This window comes from Bos javanicus, chromosome 29 (genome assembly GCF_032452875.1).
Source record: "Bos javanicus breed banteng chromosome 29, ARS-OSU_banteng_1.0, whole genome shotgun sequence".
In the NCBI taxonomy this organism is placed as follows: domain Eukaryota; kingdom Metazoa; phylum Chordata; class Mammalia; order Artiodactyla; family Bovidae; genus Bos; species Bos javanicus.
In genome coordinates, this window is record NC_083896.1 from 18,058,967 (window position 1) to 18,086,883 (window position 27,917).

General features: G+C 47.0%; 2 protein-coding genes across 3 annotated transcripts in view; one reads left to right on the forward strand and one right to left on the reverse strand.

Moving 5' to 3' along the window:
• Positions 1–6,437, reverse strand: part of USP35 (ubiquitin specific peptidase 35) — a 64,351-nt gene extending 57,914 nt beyond the window's left edge. For both annotated transcript variants that reach the window (XM_061407674.1, XM_061407673.1), the window contains exon 1: positions 5,973–6,437. The gene's annotated coding sequence lies outside the window, so the exon portion shown is untranslated. The remainder of the gene's footprint in view (positions 1–5,972) is intronic.
• A 29-nt stretch (positions 6,438–6,466) lies between these two features.
• Positions 6,467–27,602, forward strand: KCTD21 (potassium channel tetramerization domain containing 21). Its single transcript, XM_061407682.1, has 2 exons — positions 6,467–6,564; positions 24,419–27,602. Exon 2 carries the CDS (start codon positions 24,450–24,452, stop codon positions 25,230–25,232), a length of 783 nt encoding a protein of 260 aa, XP_061263666.1. The 5' UTR covers positions 6,467–6,564; positions 24,419–24,449; the 3' UTR covers positions 25,233–27,602.
• The last annotated feature ends 315 nt before the right edge of the window (positions 27,603–27,917 follow it).

A 27,917-nucleotide genomic window follows, 5' to 3' on the forward strand; every position in this document is an offset into this window, starting at 1 on the left:
CACACAAATCACTCCTCCAGGAAGGGAGGGCTGACAGGGCTTCCAGAGATCCCTGCACACTTTATTCTGCCCCCAGTCAGCTTCTTGCTCTTTCTCAAATGACCTACCCTTTTCCTCTTTGTGTTCACCGTGCCTTTCGCCTTCACCGTGCCTTTCACCTGAAACATCCTATCTCCCAAGACCTCCACCATGAACACATATTCATACAACCAGGCAAAGTCCTGTTTTTCCTCTAAAGCCCACTTAAAACACCCAGACCTTAATTAGAACTCCCTGGACCTCCAGGCTTGAATTCACCCCTCAACTGGATTTCTCCATTGGTCACCTCCATTGGCCACTTCGTCCACTGTAGCTGGGATCACACAGTGCCGGGTTGTATGGATTCGAATCTCCTCCACCAAGGCAGAGCACCTTGTCTCTGTGCTCAGCCCTGCACAGTGGGGGCCTGTCACCTCCCGAGCCTCAGCCTACATCAGCCCCTCACTTTGGGCTCACTGTATCCTCCCTGCCACTGGGCGCTTGCACTTGCTTGTCCCCTCCCTGGTTGGCTAACACTACAAACCTCAGCTCCAACTTCTTCCTCACAGAGGGCCTGCCTGACGTCCTTGTATGGGTCAAACACCCCTGTTAACAGTTTCACAGCATCCTATCCTCCTATAGAGTACTAATCATGATTTCTTGGTTGGGGTCATCCTCCTGCACTATATTAATATATAGGTTCCTGAGGGCAGGAACCAAGTCAGGTTTTGTTCACCACAGTATCCCCAGTACCTAGCACAGTGCCTGGCACACAGTAGGGATCTGCTGAATGAGCAGATGCAGTGTGTGTTGAGAGTTATTCCTTATTCCTCTGAGCCAAATCTCTGCCCTTCTCCATTTGAGCTGTTTTCTGGAAGACTTCATCCTAAACTGACCCACTTCGATTCCTGACTCTCATGCTGGTTCCCACAGGTTCAGGTCCTAAAAGGCAGGATCATTTCTTTGCTTCTTTTGTTTAATCCCATACTGGGCAGGACCCAGTATAAGGGTCAGTATATGGTAATTGTTTAATTAAACTTATTGGATCAGTAAAAACTACTCTCTTAAGACCTGGAGTAGGTGTGAAGACATGCCAGAAATTTCATAGATGATGGGCCAGAAACTTTTATTCAAAACCACAGATACTGTGGGACCCCCAACTATGTGCCAGGTCCTATGGAGACACTCCCTTCTCTGTCCTAGCTCTCCACTGAGACCAAACCTCCATTACTACAAGTGTTACAATGTAATGGACTCATTTCTCTCTCTCTCTCTCACCAGACTGTGAGCTCCTCCAGGTAGGGACCAGTCACTGCAGAGTAGGTGCCCCTGAGGAGTTTACTGCGGTTAGAGGGTGTAGCTAGGGCACAGATAGCGGTTCCTGAATGCTGGCCTCGCTGCTTCAGAATCACCTGAGCATTTAGTACAAGTTCATATCCCCCAAGTCTGGAATGGTGTTAGACTCTATTCTTTGAGAGTCATCAGGGATCCATTCTGCTTACCATCCAGAATGATAGAGGCTCTCTGAGCCTCTATTTCCACCCTGTAGGGCTGTTGTGAAGACAAATATAAAGGCCTTAGCATGGTGCTGGGCACAAGAAAGTGCTCAAAAAGTGTCAATGCTTTTTGCTTTAGAAGCAAAGTCCTCGCCCTTAGGAGATTCCAGTCTGGTGGTGGAGACAGATGCATTGGTGGAGTGTCAATGTAAGTAAGGCGTGCTCTCAAAAGGCCTTTAAAAGTGTCTTTAAAAATGAATCTGCATTCAGCCCTGGTCCTCTCCTTCCTGAGCAGTCCCTTGCAGACCATCCCTCAAACCCCTACCCTCCAGACTAGTGGACTTAATACTTTCAACCCAAAATGCCGAGAAACCCTGGTGTTCAGGCAACCAAGGAGAAATTCTAATCAATGAGATATTAACATCATGTGTGGAGGAAAAAGACCTGGGGCAGGCATAAATAGAGTTCTAGCGCTAAGGAAGGCTCTGGAAGTAGAAAGAAAATCAAATTAGGAACGAGGAGTCCTGCATTCAAGTGTGACCTGGAATAAATCCCATTTAGTCCTGCAACTCATTGTGTGACCTTGACCACATAATAGCATGAGCCTCTTTTCTGTAAAATGGGGATAAAAAGCGAGGGATCAGAGGCTGGCAATTTCCTACTGTTCTACTTGATACCTGCCTCATAATACATGATACATGCCTGGCAGCTGGGAGCTTGGTCAGTGGAGCCATTCTACGAGGGTGTGATCTCCAAGGCCAGCTGTGCAGCCTCTGTGCAGTCTGTGGCCTGACCACTCTGGCAAGCTCTGCCTATCCGCCCCCACTCCCACACAGGCACTCTGAGGTCAGCTGTCACCATGGTCACCAACGAACCCACTCAGGAATATCTTGGATGCATTCATGCAACGGGGTTTTTAGAGGCATGGACCTCACCTGACCCATCCCAGGCCACAGAAGGGAGGTAGAATAATGCCTGCTCTCCCCACGGCACGGGTGGGGAAGCTGAGAACCAACAAGGGACAAAGACGCGCCTTGGCAGGGTGGGATTAGAACCTGCACTCGGCCGCCCTTGGGGAGGAGGAAGCAGACTGCCAGTGCTCCTCGGTGTGTGGGGGGGCCACGGGGAGGGTGGGGAACTACCTTCCTTCTAGGCTCTGGAGGAGGACACACCCTGTCAACGCTGGCTCTGACCCTAGAGGCACCTGCCCCATGCCAAATGCAGCAGCAAACAGCAACTGTGCCCTCCCCCAGAAAAGCCTGAGTCAGAGTAGAAGACTCGGGTTCTCTGCCTTAGAATCACCAGGTGACCCTGGGTGAGTCCCTCCTGAGACTCCTCAGCCTTCTCATCTGGAAATGGGGACCATTCTGAGCCTACCGCTGATGAGGCTGAGAGGGCAGGGAGTTCCCTGGTTGGCTAGTGGTTAGGATTCGGCGCTTTCACTGCCATGGCCTCGGTTCAGCCCCTGGTCAGGGAAATGAGATCCCTCAAGTCACAAGGCACATCAAGGGCTAGGTACAGTGTTAGCCACTCAGTCGTGTCCAACTCTTTGTGACCTCATGGACTGTAGCCTGCCAGGCTTCTCCATCCATGGAATTCTCCAGGCAAGAGTGGGTTGCCATTTCCTTCTCCAAGGGATCTTCCCAACCCAGGGATCAAGCCTGGGTCTCCTGCATTGCAGGCAGACTCTTTTACCATCTGAGCCACTAGGGAAGCCCCAAGGGCTGGATAATAGATAAGAAAAAATAAGAGTCTATTCTTGGGACATCTGCACTGAGAAGCAAAACTGATACTGTCTGGAGACAAAGGAGACACATACTCCTGATCCAGCTGATTCTGGAAGGAATTTCATCCATTAACCCTCACTGCCAACTCATCATTTCCATTCTTTCTCCTGAGCTCCAGCCCCGCCCAATATCAGCTCCTTTTTACCTCTTGCCTGGACTAGTGCAGTAGCCTCTTAACCAATCCCCGTTTTCCCTTCCCCAATCCAACCTCCACTAGAGGCATGTGTCCTGTAGGAGTACAGAGTCCAGGTTTCAGATCTAGTCCAGCTACTACCCACATTGTGGCCACAACCATCAAGGCTGGTGTTTTTCCACCTCTTGGAGTCTATGAAGCCCCAAATGGAAGATGACCACCTGCTCACTCCTTAGCCTTTCCCAGCCAGTGCTGTGGCTCCTCCCCACACCCTTGGCTTGTATGGGCAGCCTGGGAGTCCCAGCAACATCCAGCCTGCTCCAGGAAGTGGGAAAGCACATGAGAAGAAAATCATGACCCCTCCCCTGGAAAGCCCAGGTCCCTTTAACTGTCCTTCTTAAGTGACCCTCTGCCTTTCCACGGTGTATTGACAGTCTCTGTTCCTGCATGATAGAGACTGAATGTACCCACTGTCCATCACTCATCAACCCCAAAGCACCCTGTGTGTGTGCCTGTGTGCACAATGTCCTGCCTCACTCTCTTCCCGGGCCCCAGCTCAGACTTCCCCATCCCTCCCCGGTCTCTCCCACTCACCCTGCAAATGTTGGCAAAGCAACCTCATTAAATAATAAACTCCATCCTGCCATGTCCCTGCTTAGAACCCTCAAGGCTTCCCCAATCCCTTCAAGGTAAAGTCCAAACTCCTGAGCCTGTCTTTCAAGTCTTTTCTGTGACACTAAGCTAATATGGGGCAGGGTTAGAGATGAACTTGACAAACTCCATTTGGTGGTGGTGAGTCTACAGGAATTTGGGCAGTGGGCTTTTTCCTGCTCAACACTTTGGGGATGTTTTCTCTGCTGGGAAAGAGAAAACATCCTCTTTTCTCTCCTGGCAAATTCTGACTCATTTTTCAATACCCGGGTCACATGACCCCTCCTCTGGGAAGCCTTTCCAAATCCCCCTGCAACTCAAGTCTCTGGGCTTTGGCCTCCCAAGGCCGTCTTCACTTCTCTCATCCTTCAGCAGTGGAACCAGATTGATTTTATATCCATCTCCCCCACCAGGTGGGGATCTCTTTGGGGAGGAAGTAGGTCCAATTCCCCTGTCTGTGCCCAGTGTCCAGCACAGGACCGGGCACAGAGGTGAAGGAGTGCCAAGTGACCGAGAGACATGACAGCAAGATGAGATAAAACCAAGGATGTCGCTAGAAAAGCTCCTTCCAGGGACAGGCCTGACCCTCGGTCCATTCACCGCCCCCTGGTCAGGTCCAGTCGTGCATATCCACAACCCTGAGAATCTGAAAACCTCAGCCAAGAGAGCCCCTACAGAGGTCACTGGATGGGCCATTCTAGAAATGACTCCAACAACCAGAGCTGAAGAAAAAGAAAACAAACAAAGAAGACTGTTCCTGGTTAACTCTCAGGTAGAAAGCTCACAGAATCTCCTGGGACACGGAAGGGTGCTTCAAGGTCTCACTCAATCTCTTCAGATGCCGGAGCACAGCAACCCACGCCCCCTACTCACCCCCACCCCCGGCCCAGCAGCCCAGCACTGAGAAGCGCATTTCCTTTCCTCTTTGACCCTCAGACCCAGTCTCCCTCCTTTGGCTCCCCTGGGTGCTGGAGCTGCCTGTGGGAGGGGGAGACGGGAGCACCAAGCTGTCCTTCCTGACACCCAGAAGCTCTCCATCCCTGGTCCCTCAGGCCTCTGGACAGCAGCATTCCTCTCTGGATTTTTTTAACTGAACTTCTATGCAAGGCAGCCCTGGGAAGGATTCCCTTGCCATACTACCGGGAGACCTTCATTTGGGCCACCAAACTGTCACCCCGAAAGAAAGGAGGGGAAAAAATGAGGTGGGGAGAGGTTATCAGTAAAAACCACCTACGATTTTACTGAAGGGGAACTGAGGAAGAGAAGGGAAGGAGGTGGGATATATTCCCTTCTCAGAAACACATAAGCAATGGGGGCCACCCCTCACACACTTCTGGTGGCCGCGCCCCCATCCCCACCCCACCCCAGGCTTTCTGGAAGGGCGGGCACCAGGCTGACATATCCGGGGTCTCCCGTGCGCAAGGCTTCTTGTAGCTGGAGTACGCCCTGGCCGAGAATGCAGAGAATAGCAGAGCCCATTCCAAGCGCAGGTGGCCTCTCGGGCGCCCCCAGTTTGTAACCCACCTCGGCCCCACCCCACCCCCTCCAGTTATACCACTGCACCTGCTCCCAGCCCAGACTGGGTCTGCGGATCCCACGAAAGGCCGGTGAGCTTCATGATATATTGGGCGCCGGTGCCCTCAACCCTGAGGGGGGCGGGGGCAGGGGCGGGGTCTCTATGTACACAATTGATGAAGGAGATGGAGGCCCAGAGAGGGGTAGCTACTCGCCCAAGGTCACACAGCCAGGCCCACTATGCACCCAGACCTCCCGCCTCCCAGCCCCGGATTCTCAGAGCCCCACGCGCGTGTCCGGGCTCTCGAACCATCAAAAGGATGGTTCAGACACTCCCTCCCCCAACCCTCATACACGCCCCAGTCCCCTTACCTTCGGAAGCCTGGTGGCCCCGGCCTCAGGAGTCAGCTCCTAAGGAGGGGAGCTCTGGCCGGGAAGGAGCCAGGCTGGGCCAGGCGAGGTCAGGGCGGGTCCTTCGCTTCCCCCGGAGTGGGGACGCCCTCCGCCAAGTCCCAGACAGCAGGGATGCTGCTTCCACTGCAAAGCCCAACCTCTCCACCCGGCCCTGCACAAGTCTGTAACTGGGGAGCTCGACTCAGCTGCGTAGCCACAGGGCTGCGGGGCGAAGTTGGGGGGAGGGGCGAGGTGCGGGAAAAGGGGCGGAGCCCAGCGGGGGCCACCCTGCGAACCGCCACTCACGCTGCGTCCCCTTTAAGGCCAGCCGGCCTGAGCTCTGGTGGGGGCGGGGCGGGAGCGGGCCGGCTAACTGCAATGCCTCCCGGGAGATGGAGTTCGACGCCCGAAACGCAGAGCTACAAAGAGCCTATTGGAGGACTACAAGTCCCAGAGAGCAGCGGGCGGGTCCCGGGCCGCCACGCCCCTGGGCTGGGCTCCGGCCCTCCGCCCCCCTCGCAAAGCTGCGCTGGCCGCCCGCGGAGGGGAGGTTGCTGAGCGAGGGCAGGAGGTGGGTGCGGCACGGACGGGGGTGTCGGGTGCAGGGACTGCTGGCTAGGGGTCACGGACCCATCTGGACACCTGTCCTACCGTGAGAAGTCATCTAGCCTACCCTAGCCTCGCCATTCTCATCCGTGCAATGGGAATAGCAACGCCTGTGGCTGCGGGGGAGGGGACGTTTATGGGGAAGAAGGGGCGGAGCTGGTGGAAGGAGCCTGGACGGATGGCGATAGTCTGAAAAGCCCGGATAATAAGGGCCGAGACTGTGGGAGGAGTCCGGTGGGTGGGTCAAGGAGGGGCGGGGTCTCTAGATAAGAAGTGGAACGCGCGTGAGATCGGAGAAGGGGCTGGGGAATGGGTGCAAAGGAAGCCAAGGAAGCAAGCCTGAGTTGGATTGGGTGGAATGAGCCGAAAAGCGTTGGGGAGGGAAGGGTGGAGACGGAAAGATGAAAAGGATCCCTCTCGGCCCTGGATCAGCAGCGCTGATAGGACTTGAGTAAGAGAGTGCCCAGATGGGCAAATGTCTACAGATGCACGGAGCATCTTTTCCTTGTGACTAGAAAATAAAGAGCCCATCCTTTGAACCCGGCGTCACACATTTGAGTTCATTCAACTCACACCCTGTGAAGACGTCACCATATCGGTTTACAGTTGAGGAACCTGAGGCTCAGAGAAGTAAAATGACTTGCCCCAAACCACCCAAGGACTCCTTACTCTCAAGGCACTGCTTTTTTTCCTGCAGTGCAGGGAGGTAGAGGTTTAATCTGTAGTGAATGGCCGGGAATAGATGACAAGTGTCCCGGTCCTTCACAGGTTGTGTGACAGGACCAGCTTCCTCACTGCTAACCTCCGAGGCTTATTGTTAGGATGAAATGAGGAGGTAGGTTTGAAAGACGTTTGTTCATAAATTATCTTTCTTGTGAGGAGCAGGAAGACCGTGGAAGAGTGGTTGGGCCTGAGGAAAACCAGAAGGTGAAGCCTAAGGGTGAGCCAAAAGGATGAAGGAAGGTTCTGGAAGAGGGTAGAGGATGGTGATGATTGTTGGAAATCTACACCAGATGAGAGAATGCTTTGCTGTGCAAGCCAGGTCAGGTGACTTCCCTTCTCCAGCCCTGTTGGTTGACTTTGCCCTGTTGGTTGACTCCTTCAAAGATCCAAGTGTGTCATCTGAGTTGGGAAGCACCTTCTCTGTCTGGTGAGCATATAATAGAGCAAACAGCATTTGGGCCTTTTAGAGATACGAACTGGGCAAAGCAGAGCTAAAGATATAGCTGTTGGGTGTGGGGAGGCCAGGAAGGGGAGGTGGAGGGCGGTATCCCCAGATAGTCTCCAGGGCTGTGAGCCAGACTCTTTATCTGGTGGGCTGTGTAAGTAAGATGGGGAAGACTGCTCTAGTTTTTTGGGAGACGCATTACTCACTTTGAGTGCTGTCATCCTTGAAGTTTACCTAGCTGTGTTCTATGCATCCCCTATACTTTGGGAGTTCTTATATTTACTTCCAGGTAATTACCTGGGCTTTGCCGTGTGCCTCAGATTCCAAACTGAAAATTCAAGAGACTGTTTCAAAATAGAAAGTTTTGAAAATTCAGAAGAGATTGGTAAACCTCCCTATTGGTAGATGATAGTCTGGGACTAGGAAAATGGATATGACTAAACGGGGAGAAAGTTTTCCCCCTTCCCCTGCCTGCTGACTTCTTGGGGTACAGATCTGGGGTACAGATCCCTGACCTGACAGGGTGGCCAAGCAACCGTCTACTTAAGGAAAGTGAGCCTTGGTAAGGAGTAAGAATAAAATGCTCTGGAGATGCAAAGAAGAAAGGAATGAATTGCAGCCAATGGGCCTGGCAGATGAATGGCATTTTCTTCGCAGTGCAGGCAGAGGGATAGCAGATGCCAAACTGCAGAGATAGGAGAGGGCGTGATGTGGTTGGTCTGTAAAGTAGGGATAATAATAAGCATCTTCATCTATGAAATTAACATGCATAAAGGGCTTCCCTGGTCACTCCGTCGGTAAAGAATCCACCTGCAATGTGGGAGACCTGGGTTTGATCCCTGGATTGGGGAGATCCCCTGGAGGAGGGCATGGCAACCCACCCCAGTATTCTTGCCTGGAGAATCCCCATGGACAGAGGAGTCTGGTGGGCTGCAGTTCATGGGGTTGCAAAGAGTCGGACACGACTGAGCAACTAAGCACACACAAAGTGCATAGCATAGTAGTAACTGCTCAATAAACGTCAGCCATTATTATTACTGCTGTTGTTGTTATGATCACCATCGTGTGCCCAGGAATTGGTCTAGGGCCACACAGCTAATGAAGTGGCAGAGCCTGATTCAAATGCAAGCCCAGGTGACACCAAAGCCCAAGCACTTTCTTCTTCCCATAAACATCTGTGAGGCCCAGAAGTGGCCCCTCTTTGTTAACATTCTTGGTAAACCATCACAGGAGTTTCTTTTCTACTGTAGTAGCAGAGACTGAGTTCAGAAGGAAGCAGGGAAAACAAGGCCTAAACAGCCATCTTCTCCCAGCCTGGATCTCAGCATGGAGACAGGCAGGCCTAATTTTGTGGTTCCTGTGGGCAGTTTCGTCTGAGTATGAAGACTACTTGGATGTACATTCAGTTGCCCTCCACCAACTGTGGGCTATTTTAGCTTAGCCCTGGTTAGCGTCTTCATCCTCCAGAGCACTGAGACATCAGGAGAAGATCGTGAGATGCTAATGCGCCTTAGTAGTAGTAATAACATCTAATATTTATGGAATCTGGCTATTTACTAGGGCCAGGCACTCTGACTAAACTTTACATCTGTAGTCGCAGGAAAGAAGTGCTCTTTTCTTCCCTCTTCCTTCAAAATAAAAATATTCTTAGAATTTTTAAGCATACAGAAACATTGAAGGAATAGCCTTTCACCGATGCACCGATTCACATTGACAATTTTGTTTTTACACATGTACAGTTTTTGCTAAACTATTGAAAAGTTACAGATGTCTTGACACTTGACCCCTAAATTCTTCAGCATATTATCTCCTAATTATAACATTCTGTACCATAACCATAAGACTATTATCATACCTAAGAAAAATAGCAAGAACTCAATATTATCTACTAAACAGTTGAGATTCAAATTTCTCCAACTGTCAAAAATTATCTCATATTTTTTTAATCAGATGCAGTCAACATTCATTCATTACATTTAATTATATCTCTCTAAGCAATTCATTTAATCTAGATAGAGCCCCTCTACCCGTTTAATTTATTTTAGCAATAACTAGGTTCAACTTGTTTTATTTCTTTTCTGGCAATGTTGTGTACTTATAATTGCATCACATTAGGAGGCATATGTTATCAGAATCCTACTATCCTATCCATGAATGCTAAGTTTGATTATTGGATAAGGTCATAACAGCCTGATCTTTCCATAAAAGGTTAAGTTTTTCCCTCTTGTAACTAAAGTGGGCTTCCCAGCTGCACAGTGGTAAAGAATGCCCCTGCCAATGCAGAAGATAACAAGAGACATGGGTTCAATCCCTGGGTTGGGAAGACCTCCCTGAGTAGGAAATGGCAACCCACTCCAGTATTCTTGCCTGGAAAATCCCATGGACAGGCAGGCTACTGTCTATGGGGTCTCAAAGAGTCAGACACGACTTAACAACTAAACAAGAAAAACAGCAAATTATGATCTGATATTTGTATATATTGTGGAATGATCACATAGTTATGAAAAAAATTTTTCCTTGTGATGACAGCTTTTGAGATCTGTGTTCTTTTGACTTGATCACGTTAATCTTTGATGTCTTCTTTGCTGTCTGGAAAGAGATGTTCCAGGCTCACCTTGAATTTTTCCTGTCAAAGTCCTGGAATCACCAGTTTCCCCAGGAAACCATAGTTTGTTTTTGTAGGAGTTAAGGTTTAAAAACCACGATCCGGAGTCAGGTGTGCTCGTTGCTACTTGGAGTATCATTTCTAGGCTCTGAGCAGAGCAGAGACATGATAGATGTATAGATGGATGGATGGATAAAAAGATAAATAATTATCAAAGCCTTGTAGTTTGATTGTTAAAACAACTGGTCCTCGGTGTGTAAAAGGAGTAGATTGCATGTAAAATACCTTCATTATGGAGGCTTAGTGGGCAATAATGTAGGGAATTGCACAGAAAGAGCCCTTGCTTGTTCTAAGGCTCTGTTAGTGTGTGGGCTATTAACTAGGACCTCTGCATCTGGGTTCAGTCTCTTGTTCAGGACCCGGGTTAGAGAAGACCTTAGGCTGCCTCCAAAGGACTAGTCCTCTGAGCAGTGTCCAAACCTGGAACCTCCCAGAGGCCATGACTCAGAGGTCAAGAATGGACACAAAGCCCTGGGCCAGGGATTCATTCTCACTGTGTCTGTGAAATAAAGATAATGTGATCTATCTTGCCTACATCCCAGAGTTGTTGTAAGGATCAATATTTTTTTTTTAATTGATAATCAGTCTTTTCAACATGGTTACTACAAAATTCCTTCCCCTTTTCATTGTCTTAACACCACAGTCTGAAATGTCATTGCCTCACAGTCTGATTTCATACATTATACTAAAATATACTTTTTCAAATACTCTTTTAGGTTATCACCAATTTTTCCAAAATAAGATTTTAATCCTTTTTTTTTTTTAATCTTTTGAAAAAATACTTTTGGGAGTGGGATTAGAATAGCATAACAACTATAATTAATTTTTAAGTGAAGTGAAAGTGTTAGTCACTCAGTCGTGTCCAACTCTGTGCGATCCCATGGACTGTATTCTGCCAGGCTCCTCTGCCCATGGAGTTCTCCAGGCAAGAATACTGGAGTGGATTGCTACTCCCTTCTCCAGCGGATCTTCCCAGCCAAGGGATTGAACCTGGGTCTCCTGCCTTGTGGGCAGATCTCCTGTCTGAGCCACCAGGGAAGAACAGCTTTAAGATACTGCCTCTCAGAATCATCACAGGTCTCTGTTTATTCGAGTCCTATTTATGCTTCTTAATAAAGAAGCATATGCTTCTTTGTTTTCGAAGGGAGCACAGGGGTTTTTTAAGATAGGTGTAATTAAAAAAAAAAAATATTTACTTACCTGGCTGCAGGCCTGACCCGTGGGATCTTTCATTGCAGTGCATGGACTTTCTAGTTGCCCCGCGGCACATGGGATCTTAGTTCCCCAACCAGGGATCAAATCCACATCCCCTGCACTGCAAGGTGGACTCTTAACCACTGGACCACGAGGGAAGTCCCTGGGCAGCACAGGCTTTGAAGAGAGGCCTCACTTGGAATTCTAGCTCTGCTACTGCTAGCTGTGTGATCTTAAGCAGCTGTCTTCACTGCTCTGTGCTTCAGTTTTATAATCCAGAAAATAGAGATAATAATTGTACCTGCCTCACAGCCTCAGTGTGGTGTTGCAGTGACATAATCTACAGGAAAATGCCTCGCATAGCTCGGGACATGTCCTCAGTGCTCAGGAAATGTTGGTTCTCTGCACACTCACTGGTCATGCATGTCAGAATCAAAATGAGGTGGCAGGTATGAGAGCACCTGGTAAGAGGTAGGAGAGGACAAGTGCCAAACCTCTGCAAGGGGGTTGACTGCTGAATTCCCAAGGTCATTCAGAGCATGGCAGTCAGACGGGCCTGGGCTTGAATCCTGGCTCCGCCACACATTTCTTTGGGCAAGTCACCTGCCTCTTAGAGCCTCAGATTCTCATTTATGAAGTGGAGAGAATGCTTTCCTCAAAGGAAGTTACAAGGATTAACTGAGCAAATGTGTCTAATAGCAAGTACCTAATAAGTACTCACCAGGCAGTAGCTGTGTCTCTTGAGACCTGTGGGAATGGTTTTAAAGGACATAGTTTTAAAGGAGGACTCCAGAGCAATGTCTTAACTGCCCTTGCTTACAGGACACTCACTCTCAGAGAATTCTATTTCCTTTGTTACAATTAAAGGTTGCAACGGGGTGATTTTCAGACTCTAGACTGGGATTGCCCTCCACATGGTACCAGGCTGGGCTTTAAGATCCACCACCCCTCATTTGGGCCACAGACTTATTTCAGGGAGGAGAGAGTTCCAGCCACCTCCCAAGTTCCCAGGCCCCCTGACTTTCCCTGCCCAGGCAGATGGTCCGAGGATCTGCCTGGGATAATTTCCTGGTTTTCTCAGAGAGGGAAATGGGCTGATCTTTTTTCTTGGTTCTTTTTGAGTCGAGAGGCAGACTTGGAAATTCTCCTGCTTAGGACAAATTATTTGTTCAGACAGTGGTGGAGTTTCTTTTATCTCCTGTTTCATGGTCCGGTTTGTAATTCTCATTCATCTTTTCTAATCTGGCTTTTTAAAAAAAACCTGGCTTTTTGTATTTTGCTGCTTTGTCATTAGGGATCATGGGTTGCTATTGAAACAGTAGGGTTTAGACTTGTGGTGTGTCAGCTATGGAGGGGCTCCAGGCCATCCAGGATCCAATCCCCATATCCTCAGATGTGAGTGGGCAGAGTCCCAGGCCAGCCCCAGACTAGCTGCCAAAAGACCTACCTCAGTCGGATCTGGGCAGAGAATAAGGGAATGTGCACCTTCCACTCATGTTAGGGCCTCAGGGTGGGAAGGGGAAACAGTGAGAGGTGTTGGACTCGCACCGACCTGGATTCAGATCACAGCTCCTCCAGTGACTAGCTCTGTAATCTTGAGCAATCTCTTAACCTTCCTGAGCCTCGGTTTCCTCATCTGTAAAACAGAAATAATAGCATCTGTCCGGCAGGGTGCTTATATAGACATCAAGTGAGGTAATGCAGGTAAAGAATCAGCACGGTAGTATCATTCTCTATACTTTTCTATATAATTTGTTAAAAATAAATAAAATGCTACTGTGTGTTAGCCAAAGCATTATAAAAGCAGGAAGTGTGTGCTCAGCAGGTGGTAGCTCTGTCTTGCCAAGCAAGCTGCCTAGCACTATTTTAAAAGGCTGCTTCAGGGATTCTCAAACTTGTGAAAGCTATGAAACAGCCTTTTGTTGCTGTTCCAGCTCTCAGCAGCCTGTGCAGGGGAAAGAGAGTGAGCTTTCCACTCCCTGGCCGTGTGTCCTGGGCAAGTCCTCAGTCTCCTGAGTCTCTTGTTTCCTATCTGCCTAACGGAACGATGGCTGCTTTGTAGAACTGCTATATGAGTTAAAAGGGCTGGTGGGTGTACAGGCCTAGGATGTAGTAGAATGCTCAGGACGTGTTCATCCCTTCCTCCCTCGGCCCCTCCTCCGCAGTACCCCCAGCACCCGCCATGTGCTCGGCAGTGAACACAGAGGGACAGGAGCTGGGTCACCGCGGCCACAGAGATTACAAACCAGGCAGCGGTTTTCACAAACAAGTTTCATCATAACCCACGTTATGAAGGTACACTTTATATCACCTTCCAGTTCCTTTCTCTCTCTCTCTGCCTCTCACACACACAGACACACACACACACAAATGAAACAAAAGTTTCACAACAATATATATAAAACTGGTCATAACCCAGTGTATTATATTATTCATGACATAATCACAATCTTGGTTTTTTCCAGTTTATGAAGGCATAATTTATGTGCAGTAAAAGTCATGCTTTTTAGGTGTACAGTTACACGAATTTCTATAATCTTTATATAGTCATCTGACTGCCACTACATCAAGATATTGAATATTTCTGTCAGTCCAGAATATTCCTCCAGTCTCTTTGTAGCCAGTCTTATCCCCAGCCTCTCCAATTACTGGTCTGACTTCTGTATCTATAGGTGTGTCTTTTCCAGAATGTTGTATAAGTAAAATCATACACCATGTGACCTTTTGAGGCCAGCTTCTTCCACTTAATAGGATGCTTTGGGGCTTCTGTGTTGTGTGTCAGTAGCTAGTTGGCTTGTATTGCTGAGTCACAGTCCATTTGTCTGTGACCGCTTTTGAGTTAATTTTTCATCTGTGTTTCGAGATAAGAGTTGAGGTTCTTTTTATGCATATCGATGTCCAGTGATCTTCACCTTGAGAGCACTAGGGAGGAGGGCCAAATCCAAAGCAGATCATTACATGATTGATTACATGATAGAATGGTGGTCTGTGCAAGGGACCAGAAGCCCCAAGAAGAGAGCTGGCAAAGTGGAGGTTTGGGGATAGATAGAGGCAGTGACTCATAGATTGAATGCAGAGAAAGTGAAAAAAGTGAAGAAGGGTGGTATAAGGAGAGCAAAGGCAGGGCAGGGGAGGGCGGATCCCGTGGTGTCAGGACAGCCGGAGCATAGAGTGTGGGGAGAGGCGGGATTGAAGTTGAGATTGGATTGCACACAGTAGTCAGAGCAGGCAGCACTGCTTCAGGAAAATCAGCCTGCAAACTGAAATGGCAGGTGGACAGAAAGGAGGCAGGGAGCCACGTGAGGATGCTGGGGGAGTCGGGGTGAGCCCTGAGCTCCAGGAGTTCCTACAGGGACAGGTTCAAGGAGACAGTTGAGAAAAATGTTAGGGATGCTGAGTCAGGGCTGCCTTGTGGGCTCACGCAGATGGGTGGCTGAGAAGTCACAGCAGGATCTGGGGAAGAGGAACTCTTTGTGAGGCTTCTGGTATCCACAGAAAATCCAGGTGGGCATGTCTAAGAGGCAGCTGGGTACACAGTGGGGCTGGAGCTCAGTGGTGAAAGCCCCTGCCACCCTCAGGGAAGCTGCTCAGCCTTGGGATGCCAGTTCCTACCCCCTTGTGTCATCATGGCTCTCAGACCAAGCCTGTGGACTTTCCACGGTGGGCGCTGGGCACTGTGACTAGGAAATAGGGGCTGGAAGGGCTGACTTCTATGATTCCTGAGTCTGTGGAGAAGAGCACAGGGAGCCCCCTAGTCTGGGGTCAGGAGACCTACCTTCTTTTTTTCTCAATTGGAGGATAATTGCTTTACAATGTTGTGTTGGTCTCTGCCATATATCAACGCGAATCAGCCATGGTATACACATATCCCCTCCCTCTTGAACCTCCCTCCCACCTCCCACTCCATCCCGCCCCTCGAGATTGTTGCAGAGCGCCAGGCTGAGCTCCCTGCTGCGCTATATAGAAACTTCCCATCAGCTATCTATTTTACATATGGTAACATGTATTTCAGTGCTACTCTCTCTAGTCATTCCACCCTCTCCTTCCCCCAGTGTTCTGTGTCTGAGTCTGTATTCTAGGGGTCAGGAGACCTCCTTCTAACCAGCCTCGGCCCAGACTGCAACCCCTGGCACTGCCCTGGATGAATGACCAGGAGCCGCACAGCAGGGCGCGGGGGCAGGAAGGCAGCTGCTCTGTCGCTTTGCATGCAGAAAAATAGGACTTTGAGTGCCCATCCAAGGGCCCCGGTTTGCCCTGTGGCACCTGATTGTCCTCCCCACCTGCTTTGAGCTCTTCAGAAGTTATGTACTTAGGAGATATGGGGTTTGCAGCCCAGAGAATTGTCAGGAAAGACATCCCAGCCTCTCTGCCACGCCAAAGCCTGCCCTTTCCTTTCCTTGGAGCTCAGCCACTTCACAGAGCCTGAGCCTTAAAGAGAAAGAGAGACTGGAAAGTTGAAGGTGCAGATTATTATCTAGAAAGAAAAGGAGATGCTGGAATGAGAAAGCAGGTGGCCCACTCCTGGGTCCAGCTCCTGCCTGCACCCCCTGGAGGGAAAATTGGTCAGACTCGGGCCCCAGGCCAAGCATACACCTCAGCTGCAAGTCTCAGCAGCGTGGTTACCGCCCCTTCCTAGGAGCCCTCCCCCAGCCTTCTCTGTTGGACACCCCCCTTCCCCCAACCCCAACCCACCCACCACCACCGTCTCACAGCCCATCTGCTCCAGGCTTCTGTTAATGATTTTGTAACTTCATCATGGGCTTGTTTCTCTTCAGACACTCCAGATGGTTAATGCCTTTCTGCAATATCAAAGTGCCCTGTTGGACAGGAACAGAATTCACCCCCCACGCCAACCCCGCCAAAGAATTGGGTGAGGCAGCCAAGAGTCCTCCACACCCAGCATGGCCACCACCCTCTGGAGTAAAGGGGTCTCGGTGCAGTCGGGCTTCCCTGGTGGCTCAGATGGTAAAGAATCTGCCTGCGCTATGGGAGACCCAGGTTCGATACCAGAGTCCGGAAGATCCCCTGGAGAAAGGAATGGCCACCCGCTCCAGTATTCTTGCCTAGAGAATCCCCATGGACAGAGGAGCCTGGTGGGGCAAATAGTCCATGGGGTTGCAAAGAGTCAGACACGACTGAGTGACTCACAGGTTCACAGTGCAGTCAGCCCCCTCAGAAGGCAGATGTTTGGTGACAACCGCCCTGGCCTGCTTGCTACCCTTGCTGGGTGACTTTGAGGGCAGTCCCCTGCTTGGACCTCAGTTTTCCCATCTGGACAGTAAGCATGCCAGAATTCACCCCAGGCCTACTCCTGCTTGTTCTTCCTTTTTTCCATCCTTCCTTCCTTCTTTTTATTTTATTCTTTCTTTATTATTAAGGTAGAGTTGATTTACAACATTAGTTTCAGGTTTACAGCGTAGCAACTCAGCGTTTTTATAGATTATACACCATTTAACGTTATTATGAAATATTAGCTGTCCTCACTGTGCTGTAGCTGGTCATTTTCCTCATCACTGCCTGTTGTTGCGGTCTCCTCTGCCAGCCTGGCCTCTTCTCAGGGGCAGCACTGGGACTGATTCCTACCTGTGCCCCACACCCAACATTAGGGAAAGATTCCTGGATTCACTGCACAATTTGACTCCTGGGAAGGTATCATGTTAGGAACAAAAACAGTACATCCCCTGATTTCTAGACCCTTAAAGAAAAGTTAGAATCCAAGACTTCAGGTTGAAGGAGACTCACCAGCCATGGACACTAGAGGCTGTGAGGTCAGTGGGGGGATAGCGGGGGAGAGTTGTTAAGGAGTGGGTAAAGAGCCCTCAGGAAGGGTGCTTGGTGGCAAAGGCCCACATCCGCACTACAAAGCAAGGTTCAGAGGAGCCTGGGGTTCCATCATGGTAGGAAAGGGAAGGCCATCAGGAGCCAAGGGCATCTTCATGGCCAGGCAGGTCATCATGGGAGGGTGAGAATCCAGAAGGAGCGTCACTGGGAGTCCAGAGGACCGAGTGACCCATTGTGGGCCTGAAAGATAGATGGAAATGGTACTAATCACAGCCATTTGTTGTGCATTCTTTTAGATAGAAAAATAAATAAGGCAACATTGATACAGCAGAAGGAGAACAGGGCTTGGAGTTCTACACCTCAGAATGTCTGTTAAGTACCGAGAATGGCCCAGTAGTTGGCTAGTAAGGATGAATACATTTTTCTGTCTCGTATAAAGGCAGCTGGGCTTGAATCCTGCAGGACCCTGTACCACTGTAAGCCTGGGGAGTGAATCCTGGCAGTTTCCCTCACAGTGGGGATGACTGGTGGTATTGTGTATGTCAAAGGATAGTGTGTAAGCAAATGTACGTAAGGGCAGCCAGCATAGCATTCAGTCCAGGTGCATTTTCTGCCTTTCCTTAGACCAGTGGTTCTCTGTCCTAACTGAACATTTAGAATCAGCTTTAAAATACGTCAATGGTGGGGTTACATGCCACACCCAATTAAAACAGTCTCTGGAGGGTGGGACTCAGGCTTTGTTTTTTCTTTTCATTTTTTTTTAATTATTTTTTTTGTATGTTTTTTTTTAATTTTATTTTATTTTTAAACTTTACAATATTGTATTAGTTTTGCCAAATATCGAAATGAATCCACCACAGGTATACCCGCGTTCCCCATCCTGAACCCTCCTCCCTCCTCCCTCCCCTACCTCCGTCTGGGTCGTCCCAGTGCACCAGCCCCAAGCATCCAGTACCGTGCGTCGAACCTGGACTGGTGACTCGTTTCATACATGATATTATACATGTTTCAATGCTATTCTCCCAAATCTCCCCACCCTCTCCCTCTCCCACAGAGTCATAAGACTGATCTATACATCGGTGTCTCTTTTGCAGTCTCGTACACAGGGTTATTGTTACCATCTTTCTAAATTCCATATATATGTGTTAGTATACTGTATTGGTGTTTTTCTTTCTGGCTTACTTCACTCTGTATAATAGGTTCCAGTTTCATCCATCTCATTAGAACTGATTCAAATGTATTCTTTTTAATGGCTGAGTAATACTCCATTGTGTATATGTACCACAGCTTGCTTATCCATTCATCTGCTGATGGACATCTAGGTTGCTTCCATGTCCTGGCTGTTATAAACAGTGCTGCGATGAACATTGGGGTACATGTGTCTCTTTCCCTTCTGGTTTCCTCAGTGTGTATGCCCAGCAGTGGGATTGCTGGATCATAAGGCAGTTCTATTTCCAGTTTTTTAAGGAATCTCCACACTGTTCTCCATAGTGGCTGTACTAGTTTGCATTCCCACCAACAGTGTAAGAGAGTTCCCTTTTCTCCACACCCTCTCCAGCATTTATTGCTTGTAGACTTTTGGATCACAGCCATTCTGACTGGCATGAAATGGTACCTCATAGTGGTTTTGATTTGCATTTCTCTGATAATGAGTGATGTTGAGCATCTTTTCATGTGTTTGTTAGCCATTTGTATGTCTACTTTGGAGAAATGTCTATTTAGTTCTTCGGCCCATTTTTTGATTGGGTCATTTATTTTTCTGGAGTTGAGCTGTAGGAGTTGCTTGTATATTTTTGAGATTAGTTGTTTGTCCGTTGCTTCATTTGCTATTATTTTCTCCCATTCTGAAGGCTGTCTTTTCACCTTGCTAATAGTTTCCTTTGTTGTGCAGAAGCTTTTAAGTTTAATTAGGTCCCATTTGTTTATTTTTGCTTTTATTTCCAATATTCTGGGAGGTGGGTCATAGAGGATCCTGCTGTGATGTATGTCGGAGAGTGTTTTGCCTATGTTCTCCTCTAGGAGTTTTATAGTTTCTGGTCTTACGTTTAGATCTTTAATCCATTTTGAGTTTATTTTTGTGTATGGTGTTAGAAAGTGTTCTAGTTTCATTCTTTTACAAGTGGTTGACCAGTTTTCCCACCACCACTTGTTAAAGAGATTGTCTTTAATCCATTGTATATTCTTGCCTCCTTTGTCAAAGATAAGGTGTCCATAGGTGCGTGGATTTATCTCTGGGCTTTCTATTTTGTTCCATTGATCTATATTTCTGTCTTTGTGCCAGTACCATACTGTCTTGATAACTGTGGCTTTGTAGTAGAGCCTGGAGTCAGGTAGATTGATTCCTCCAGTTCCATTCTTCTTTCTCAAGATAGCTTTGGCTATTCAAGGTTTTTTGTATTTCCATACAAATTGTGAAATTATTTGTTCTAGCTCTGTGAAGAATACCGTTGGTAGCTTGATAGGGATTGCATTGAATCTATAAATTGCTTTGGGTAGTATACTCATTTTCACTATACTGATTCTTCCAATCCATGAACATGGTATATTTCTCCATCTATTAGTGTCCTCTTTGATTTCTTTCACCAGTGTTTTATAGTTTTCTATATATAGGTCTTTAGTTTCTTTAGGTAGATATATTCCTAAGTGTTTTATTCTTTCTGTTGCAATGGTGAATGGAATTGTTTCCTTAATTTCTCTTTCAGTTTTCTCATTATTAGTGTATAGGAATGCAAGGGATTTTTGTGTGTTGATTTTATATCCTGCAACTTTACTATAATCATTGATTAGTTCTAGTAATTTTTTGGTGGAGTCTTTAGGGTTTTCTATGTAGAGGATCATGTCATCTGCAAACAGTGAGAGTTTTACTTCTTCTTTTCCAATTTGGATTCCTTTTATTTCTTTTTCTGCTCTGATTGCTGTGGCCAAAACTTCCAAAACTATGTTGAATAGTAATGGTGAAAGTGGGCACCCTTGTCTTGTTCCTGACTTTAGAGGAAATGCTTTCAATTTTTCACCATTGAGGATAATGTTTGCTGTGGGTTTGTCATATATAGCTTTTATTATGTTGAGGTATGTTCCTTCTATTCCTGCTTTCTGGAGAGTTCTTATCATAAATGGATGTTGAATTTTGTCAAAGGCTTTCTCTGCATCTATTGAGATAATCATATGGTTTTTGTTTTTCAATTTGTTAATGTGGTGTATTACATTGATTGATTTGCGGATATTGAAGAATCCTTGCATCCCTGGGATAAAGCCCACTTGGTCATGGTGTATGATCTTTTTAATGTGTTGTTGGATTCTGATTGCTAGAATTTTGTTAAGGATTTTTGCATCTATGTTCATCAGTGATATTGGCCTGTAGTTTTCTTTTTTTGTGGCATCTTTGTCAGGTTTTGGTATTAGGGTGATGGTGGCCTCATAGAATGAGTTTGGAAGTTTACCTTCCTCTGCAATTTTCTGGAAGAGTTTGAGCAGGATAGGTGTTAGCTCTTCTCTAAATTTTTGGTAGAATTCAGCTGTGAAGCCGTCTGGACCTGGGCTTTTGTTTGCTGGAAGATTTTTGATTACAGTTTCAATTTCCATGCTTGTGATGGGTCTGTTAAGATTTTCTATTTCTTCCTGGTCGAGTTTTGGAAAGTTGTACTTTTCTAAGAATTTGTCCATTTCTTCCACGTTGTCCATTTTATTGGCATATAATTGTTGATAGTAGTCTCTTATGATCCTTTGTATTTCTGTGTTGTCTGTTGTGATCTCTCCATTTTCATTTCTAATTTTATTGATTTGATTTTTCTCCCTTTGTTTCTTGATGAGTCTGGCTAATGGTTTGTCAATTTTATTTATCCTTTCAAAGAACCAGCTTTTGGCTTTGTTGATTTTTGCTATGGTCTCTTTTGTTTCTTTTGCATTTATTTCTGCCCTAATTTTTAAGATTTCTTTCCTTCTACTAACCCTGGGGTTCTTCATTTCTTCCTTTTCTAGTTGCTTTAGGTGTAGGGTTAGGTTATTTATTTGACTTTTTTCTTGTTTTTTGAGGTATGCCTGTATTGCTATGAACTTTCCCCTTAGGACTGCTTTTAAAGTGTCCCACAGGTTTTGAGTTGTTGTGTTTTCATTTTCATTAGTTTCTATGCAAATTTTGATTTCTTTTTTGATTTCTTCTGTGATTTGTTGGTTATTCAGCAGGGTGTTGTTCAGCCTCCATATGTTGGAATTTTTAATAGTTTTTCTCCTGTAATTGAGATCTAATCTTACTGCATTGTGGTCAGAAAAGATGCTTGGAATGATTTCTATTTTTTTGAATTTACCAAGGCTAGATTTATGGCCCAGGATGTGATCTATCCTGGAGAAGGTTCCATGTGCGCTTGAGAAAAAGGTGAAATTCATTGTTTTGGGATGAAATGTCCTATAGATGTCAATTAGGTCTAACTGGTCTATTGTATCGTTTAACGTTTGTGTTTCCTTGTTAATTTTCTGTTTAGTTGATCTATCCATAGGTGTGAGTGGGGTATTAAAGTCTCCCACTATTATTGTGTTATTGTTAATTTCTCCTTTCATACTTGTTAGCATTTGTCTTACATATTGCGGCGCTCCCGTGTTGGGTGCATATATATTTATAATTGTTATATCTTCTTCTTGGATTGATCCTTTGATCATTAGGTACTGACCATCTTTGTCTCTTTTCACAGCCTTTCTTTTAAAGTCTATTTTATCTGATATAAGTATTGCTACTCCTGCTTTCTTTTGGTCCCTATTTGCATGGAAAATCTTTTTCCAGCCCTTCACTTTCAGTCTGTATGTGTCCCCTGTTTTGAGGTGGGTCTCTTGTAGACAACATATGTAGGGGTCTTGTTTTTGTATCCATTCAGCCAGTCTTTGTCTTTTGGTTGGGGCATTCAACCCATTTACATTTAAGGTAATTACTGATAAGTATGATCCCGTTGCCATTTACTTTATTGTTTTCGGTTCGAGTTTATACACCATTTTTGTGTTTCCTGTCTAGAGAATATCCTTTAGTATTTGTTGGAGAGCTGGTTTGGTGGTGCTGAATTCTCTCAACTTTTGCTTGTCTGAGAAGCTTTTGATTTCTCCTTCATATTTGAATGAGATCCTTGCTGGGTACAATATTCTGGGCTGTAGGTTATTTTCTTTCATCACTTTAAGTATGTCTTGCCATTCCCTCCTGGCTTGAAGAGTTTCTATTGAAAGATCAGCTGTTATCCTTATGGGAATTCCCTTGTGTGTTATTTGTTGTTTTTCCCTTGCTGCTTTTAAATTTGTTGTGTTTGATCTTTGTTAATTTGATTAATATGTGTCTTGGGGTGTTTCGCCTTGGGTTTATCCTGTTTGGGACTCTCTGGGTTTCTTGGACTTGGGTGATTATTTCCTTCCCCATTTTAGGGAAGTTTTCAACTATTATCTCCCCAAGTATTTTCTCATGGTCTTTCTTTTTGTCTTCTTCTTCTGGGACCCCTATGATTCGAATGTTGTAGCGTTTAATATTGTCCTGGAGGTCTCTGAGATTGTCCTCATTTCTTTTAATTTGTTTTTCTTTTATCCTCTCTGATTCATTTATTTCTACCATTCTATCTTCTAATTCACTAATCCTATCTTCTGCCTCTGTTATTCTACTATTTGTTGCCTCCAGAGTGTTTTTAATTTCATTTATTGCATTATTCATTTTATATTGACTCTCTTATTTCTTCTAGGTCCTTGTTAAGCCTTTCTTGCATCTTCTCGATCTTAGTCTCCAAGCTATTTATCTGTGATTCCATTTTGATTTCAAGATTTTGGATCAATTTCACTATCATTATTCGGAATTCTTTATCAGGTAGATTCCCTATCTCTTCCTCTTTAGTTTGGTTTGGTGGGCTTTTATCCTGTTCCTTTATCTGCTGGGTATTCCTCTGTCTCTTCATCTTGTTTAAATTGCTGAGTTTGGGGTATCCTTTCTGTATTCTGGCAGTTTGTGGAGTTCTCTTTATTGTGGCGTTTCCTCGCTCTGTGTGGGTTTGTGCAGGTGGCTTGTCAAGGTTTCTTGGTTAGGGAAGCTTGTGTCGGTGTTCTGGTGAGTGGAGCTGTATTTCTTCTCTCTAAGTTTTAATCGAGATTTCTTTGGAGAAAGTAGAGTCTTGATATTTCTCTTTCTTAGCAGTTCTTTGGGTTGTATTTCAGTCTCACAGCAAAACAGATGCCTGAAGGCTTACAAAGCTCCCCTCCGCTGGCACATCCAAGCTGTCACTGTGACTCTTGACATTGCAGGGGTAACCCTCGCCAGAAGGCATCCCTCTCTGCTTTTTCTTTTCATTTCTTTCTTTCTTTTTTAACTCCCTTAGTGAACCTAACATGCTTTAGAAAGAAAGAAAGTGAAGTTGCTCAGTTGTGTTCGACTCTTTGTGACCCCATGGGCTGTAGCCTACCAGGCTCTTCTGTCCATGGGATTTTCCAGGCAATAGTCCTGGAGTGGATTGCCATTTCCTTCTCCAGGGGATCTTCCCAAGCCAGGGATCGAACCCGGGTCTTCCGCATTGTAGACAGACGCTTTACTGTCTGAGTGACAATTATTACCCATCCAATTGTTTATCGAGTTATTCATTCATTTCAACTCCAAGGACATACAATAAGAAATTGAGAACCGTGACTACCCAGATGTTATGGATTGGGTGTTTGTGTCCCCCAGAATTCATACACTGAAATCCCAACTTCCAATGGGCTGGTATAAGGTGGTAGAGCCTTTGGGAGATTAGGTCATGAGGGCTCCACCCTCATGAAAGAGATTACTGTCTTTATAAAAGAGACTCCAGAGATCTCTCTTGCCCCTTCTCCATATTAGAACACATCAGACACCAAATCTGCCCCTACCTTGACCTTCAACTTCCCAGCCTCCAGAACTATGAGAAATAAACATTTGTTACTTAAGCCACCCAGTCTACAGTATTTTGTTATACCAGCCCCAAAAGACTAAGACATCAGATATGGTTGGGTAATGGTCATTTCTTTCTTTTCTCTCTGTAGGACTATTTTCCTGCACCCCAGCCTTCCTGCCATGTCTGACCCCATCACGCTCAATGTCGGGGGGAAGCTCTATACAACCTCACTGGCAACCCTGACCAGCTTCCCTGACTCCATGCTGGGTGCTATGTTCAGCGGGAAGATGCCCACCAAGAGGGACAGCCAGGGCAATTGCTTCATTGACCGTGACGGCAAAGTGTTCCGCTACATCCTCAACTTCCTCCGAACCTCCCACCTGGACTTGCCCGAGGACTTCCAGGAGATGGGCCTGCTGCGCAGGGAGGCCGACTTCTACCAGGTGCAGCCCCTGATTGAGGCCCTGCAGGAGAAGGAGGTGGAGCTGTCCAAGGCCGAGAAGAACGCCATGCTCAACATCACGCTGAACCAGCGTGTGCAGACGGTCCATTTCACCGTGCGTGAGGCACCCCAGATCTACAGCCTCTCCTCTTCCAGCATGGAGGTCTTCAATGCCAACATCTTCAGCACCTCTTGCCTCTTCCTCAAGCTCCTCGGCTCCAAGCTCTTCTACTGCTCCAATGGCAACCTCTCCTCCATCACCAGCCACCTGCAAGACCCCAACCACCTGACTCTGGACTGGGTGGCCAATGTGGAGGGCCTGCCAGAGGAGGAGTACACCAAGCAGAACCTCAAGAGGCTCTGGGTGGTGCCAGCCAACAAGCAGATCAACAGCTTCCAGGTCTTTGTGGAGGAGGTGCTCAAGATTGCACTGAGTGATGGCTTCTGCATCGACTCTTCTCACCCACACGCTGTGGATTTTATGAACAATAAGATTATTCGATTAATACGGTATAGGTAAAAGGACCCCAGCAACACTGGAGGGGGTCTTCCCAAAGCCAGGATGTTGGAGAATGTCTCACCGGTGGTGTGAGGCAGGGTACCATACTAATCTGCATTAATCGCATAGCAGGACTTGATTCCCCCCAACAATGCAGTCCACCCATAGGAATCTGTGTGTCCTCTTGACACAGCCACCTTTTTCCTTGCCGCTTTGAGCTGGAGATGGGCAGTTTGCTGTAAGTGAAGTCTGCCATCATGTCCTACAGGAGGACTTCCTGGCTAGATAGAAAACAGCACTTTTCCCTTGGACTCCAGCTCTCTCTGTACCATGAGGCACTGCCTGCAGCCCTTCCTTTGGTAGAGGGGGGTGAAGTGAGAATAAGAGGCTCCTTCTGGTTTCTCAGAACAGGAATTCCCCAGAGATTCCCATCCTGCCTGCCCCTCCATCCCCGGGATGTGGCCAGGACCTGGGGCTTGCTGGCTGGCTTGGAAATGAAGTAGGTAGTGGGGGTGGGATTTGAGCTGGCCCGGCATAGAGGAGTGAGTCTCCAGGCATGTTCAGAAGATGGGGTGTCCCTCTTGACAGGGCCAAATCTAGGCATCTTGGGATTCCTGGCTTCAGGAATGAGCTGCTAATCCCTGTGAAGATTTGAAAGTATCTGGAGCCACTACAATGAAAGGCACTTCATCATGTGGCCTGATCCCTGACTTCTTTCTCCAAGAATTTGAAGTGTCATTGAAACAGATTCTTTTAAACAAATATATTATGCACTCTCAGGGTTGGAAAATAGTTCAACAGTCATTTAGTGCTCTCCCACCCCAAGCACACCCCAGCACATTTGAGGCTGAGGGCTTCCCCCCAGTACCTTCAGGAGATAACTATCTCTGCTTACATACTCTCAGCAACAGAACATCCGTCATCCCCACAACCAGCCCCTGTCATGGCTGGCTGTTAGAAAGTCCTTCCTTATCTTGAGCTGAAATCTGTCTTCCCACAAGCATTTTCTGTTCCTGGTAGACCTTTCTTCTCACCCAAATGTGTATTTTGTTTTTCAGAATAGTCACTTTGAGAGAGGCCACATACCTATTCTGAAAATATTACTACTTGGAATTAGGATTCCCCTTGGGATTTGTCTTCAAAACCAAGGTTAGCCCCCTGACATTCCCTGTAAGTCATCCCTGTCCCTGTAGGTCATCCCTGTTTTTTACAGCTTCACTTTGTTTATGACCCTCCCTCCTCACCAGACATGACCCTGCATAGCTTTTGACCATCTTCTGGTAAGTTTGAAGATTGCTTCCCCAGAGGAAGGAGACCAGGGTCTTGGCAGTGTGTAGCAAGGAGCCCAGGAGTGGTCTGAACCATAACACTGCCCTTGGAGGAAGTGTCCAGCACCTATAACACTGCTCTGAGGAATGTGGTACTGTTTCTGTGCATAACCAGTCTGTTGACTTCCTTGGGGTGAGACCCAGGGCAAGACACCCTGAGCCACCACTTTCCAGGGGTGATAAGCAGTGCAAGTCTCAAAACTGCACGTTATGATTCATCCCTGGAATGAGGGTGACCGTGGAAGTCCCACAGTCTTCCCCACTAGGCAGGGGCCCTCAGACAAAGCCAGAGACGCCTGGTGCCACAGGTACCCCAGGGGATGGGCTGAGGAAGGAGCTTGTGTGCTCAGCTGTGGGAAAGGCCACATTCCTTAAGTAATAAAGGTCTTCCCCCCCGCCCCCGTACAGTGGGACCCCTGAGTCTCACAACTGTCCCAGGCCACCAGACTATTGGTATTTGGGAAAGCCACTCAGGAGAACACAGTTCAGACCAGCCAGCAGAAGGTGTGACCACAGCAGAACAATTTAAGGAAGAAATCTCATAAATCACTACTGTCCCATGTTCCTTTTCATAAAAAGTATTTCTCCGTCTTTTTGGTGCTTCTTAATTCAAGCAGCTTGACTTTAGAGAAAGCACAGGACCTGTGAAGCCACTAATTTGTTGTGTGACTTTATGCAAGTCACTCACCTCACTGAGCCACCTTTGTTTCTTCATCTGTGAAATGGGCATAACAGTAACCCATAACCCTATCTACCTCACAGGGCTGTTGTGAGGATCAAATGAAATAATGTATATGAGAATACAGTATAAATGATAAATGGTTGTTATTATTTTGTGTCTACATATAAGGGGAAAAACCTTGGCTTTGGAATCAGGCTGACCTGAGTCTCAATTCTGGCTCCAGCACGTGCTGTGTAAACTTGGACAAGTCCCGGGGCCTCCCTGATTTGTTTCCTCATCTGATGACAACCCCACCTCCCAGTGTTATGTGACCTGGTTGTGTATGTGAAAATTCCTAGCTAGGCCTGGCACATAGCTCAATAAATGTTTGCTCTCTTAGAAGTAATGATGGATTGTTAAGCTGGAGACACCACAAACATATAACAATTTAACAAGCCTTCTGGGGTACCTGGTATATGGGCCCTGAGGATGGGAACAGTCACAGATATGTTCAGCGTAGAAAAGATTAGAGGTCCACACCCTGGGCTTGGGAACTTGGGGAAAGTAAACTTAGCTCTCAGAAAGGGCTTAATGGGTGGTCGAGCTGGGCCTCTCAGGGTAGGCTGCACTGTACCAGGAAACACCATGAGCCAAGGCCAAGGAGCCAAGCAGGGTGGGGGAGTGTCCACTCGGGGCCGTAGCAGAAGGGGAGCCACG

Coding starts and splice junctions, on each gene's coding strand:
- KCTD21 (XM_061407682.1), top strand. CDS start 24,450: ATGTCTGACCCCATCACGCTCAATGTCGGGGGGAAGCTCTATACAACC.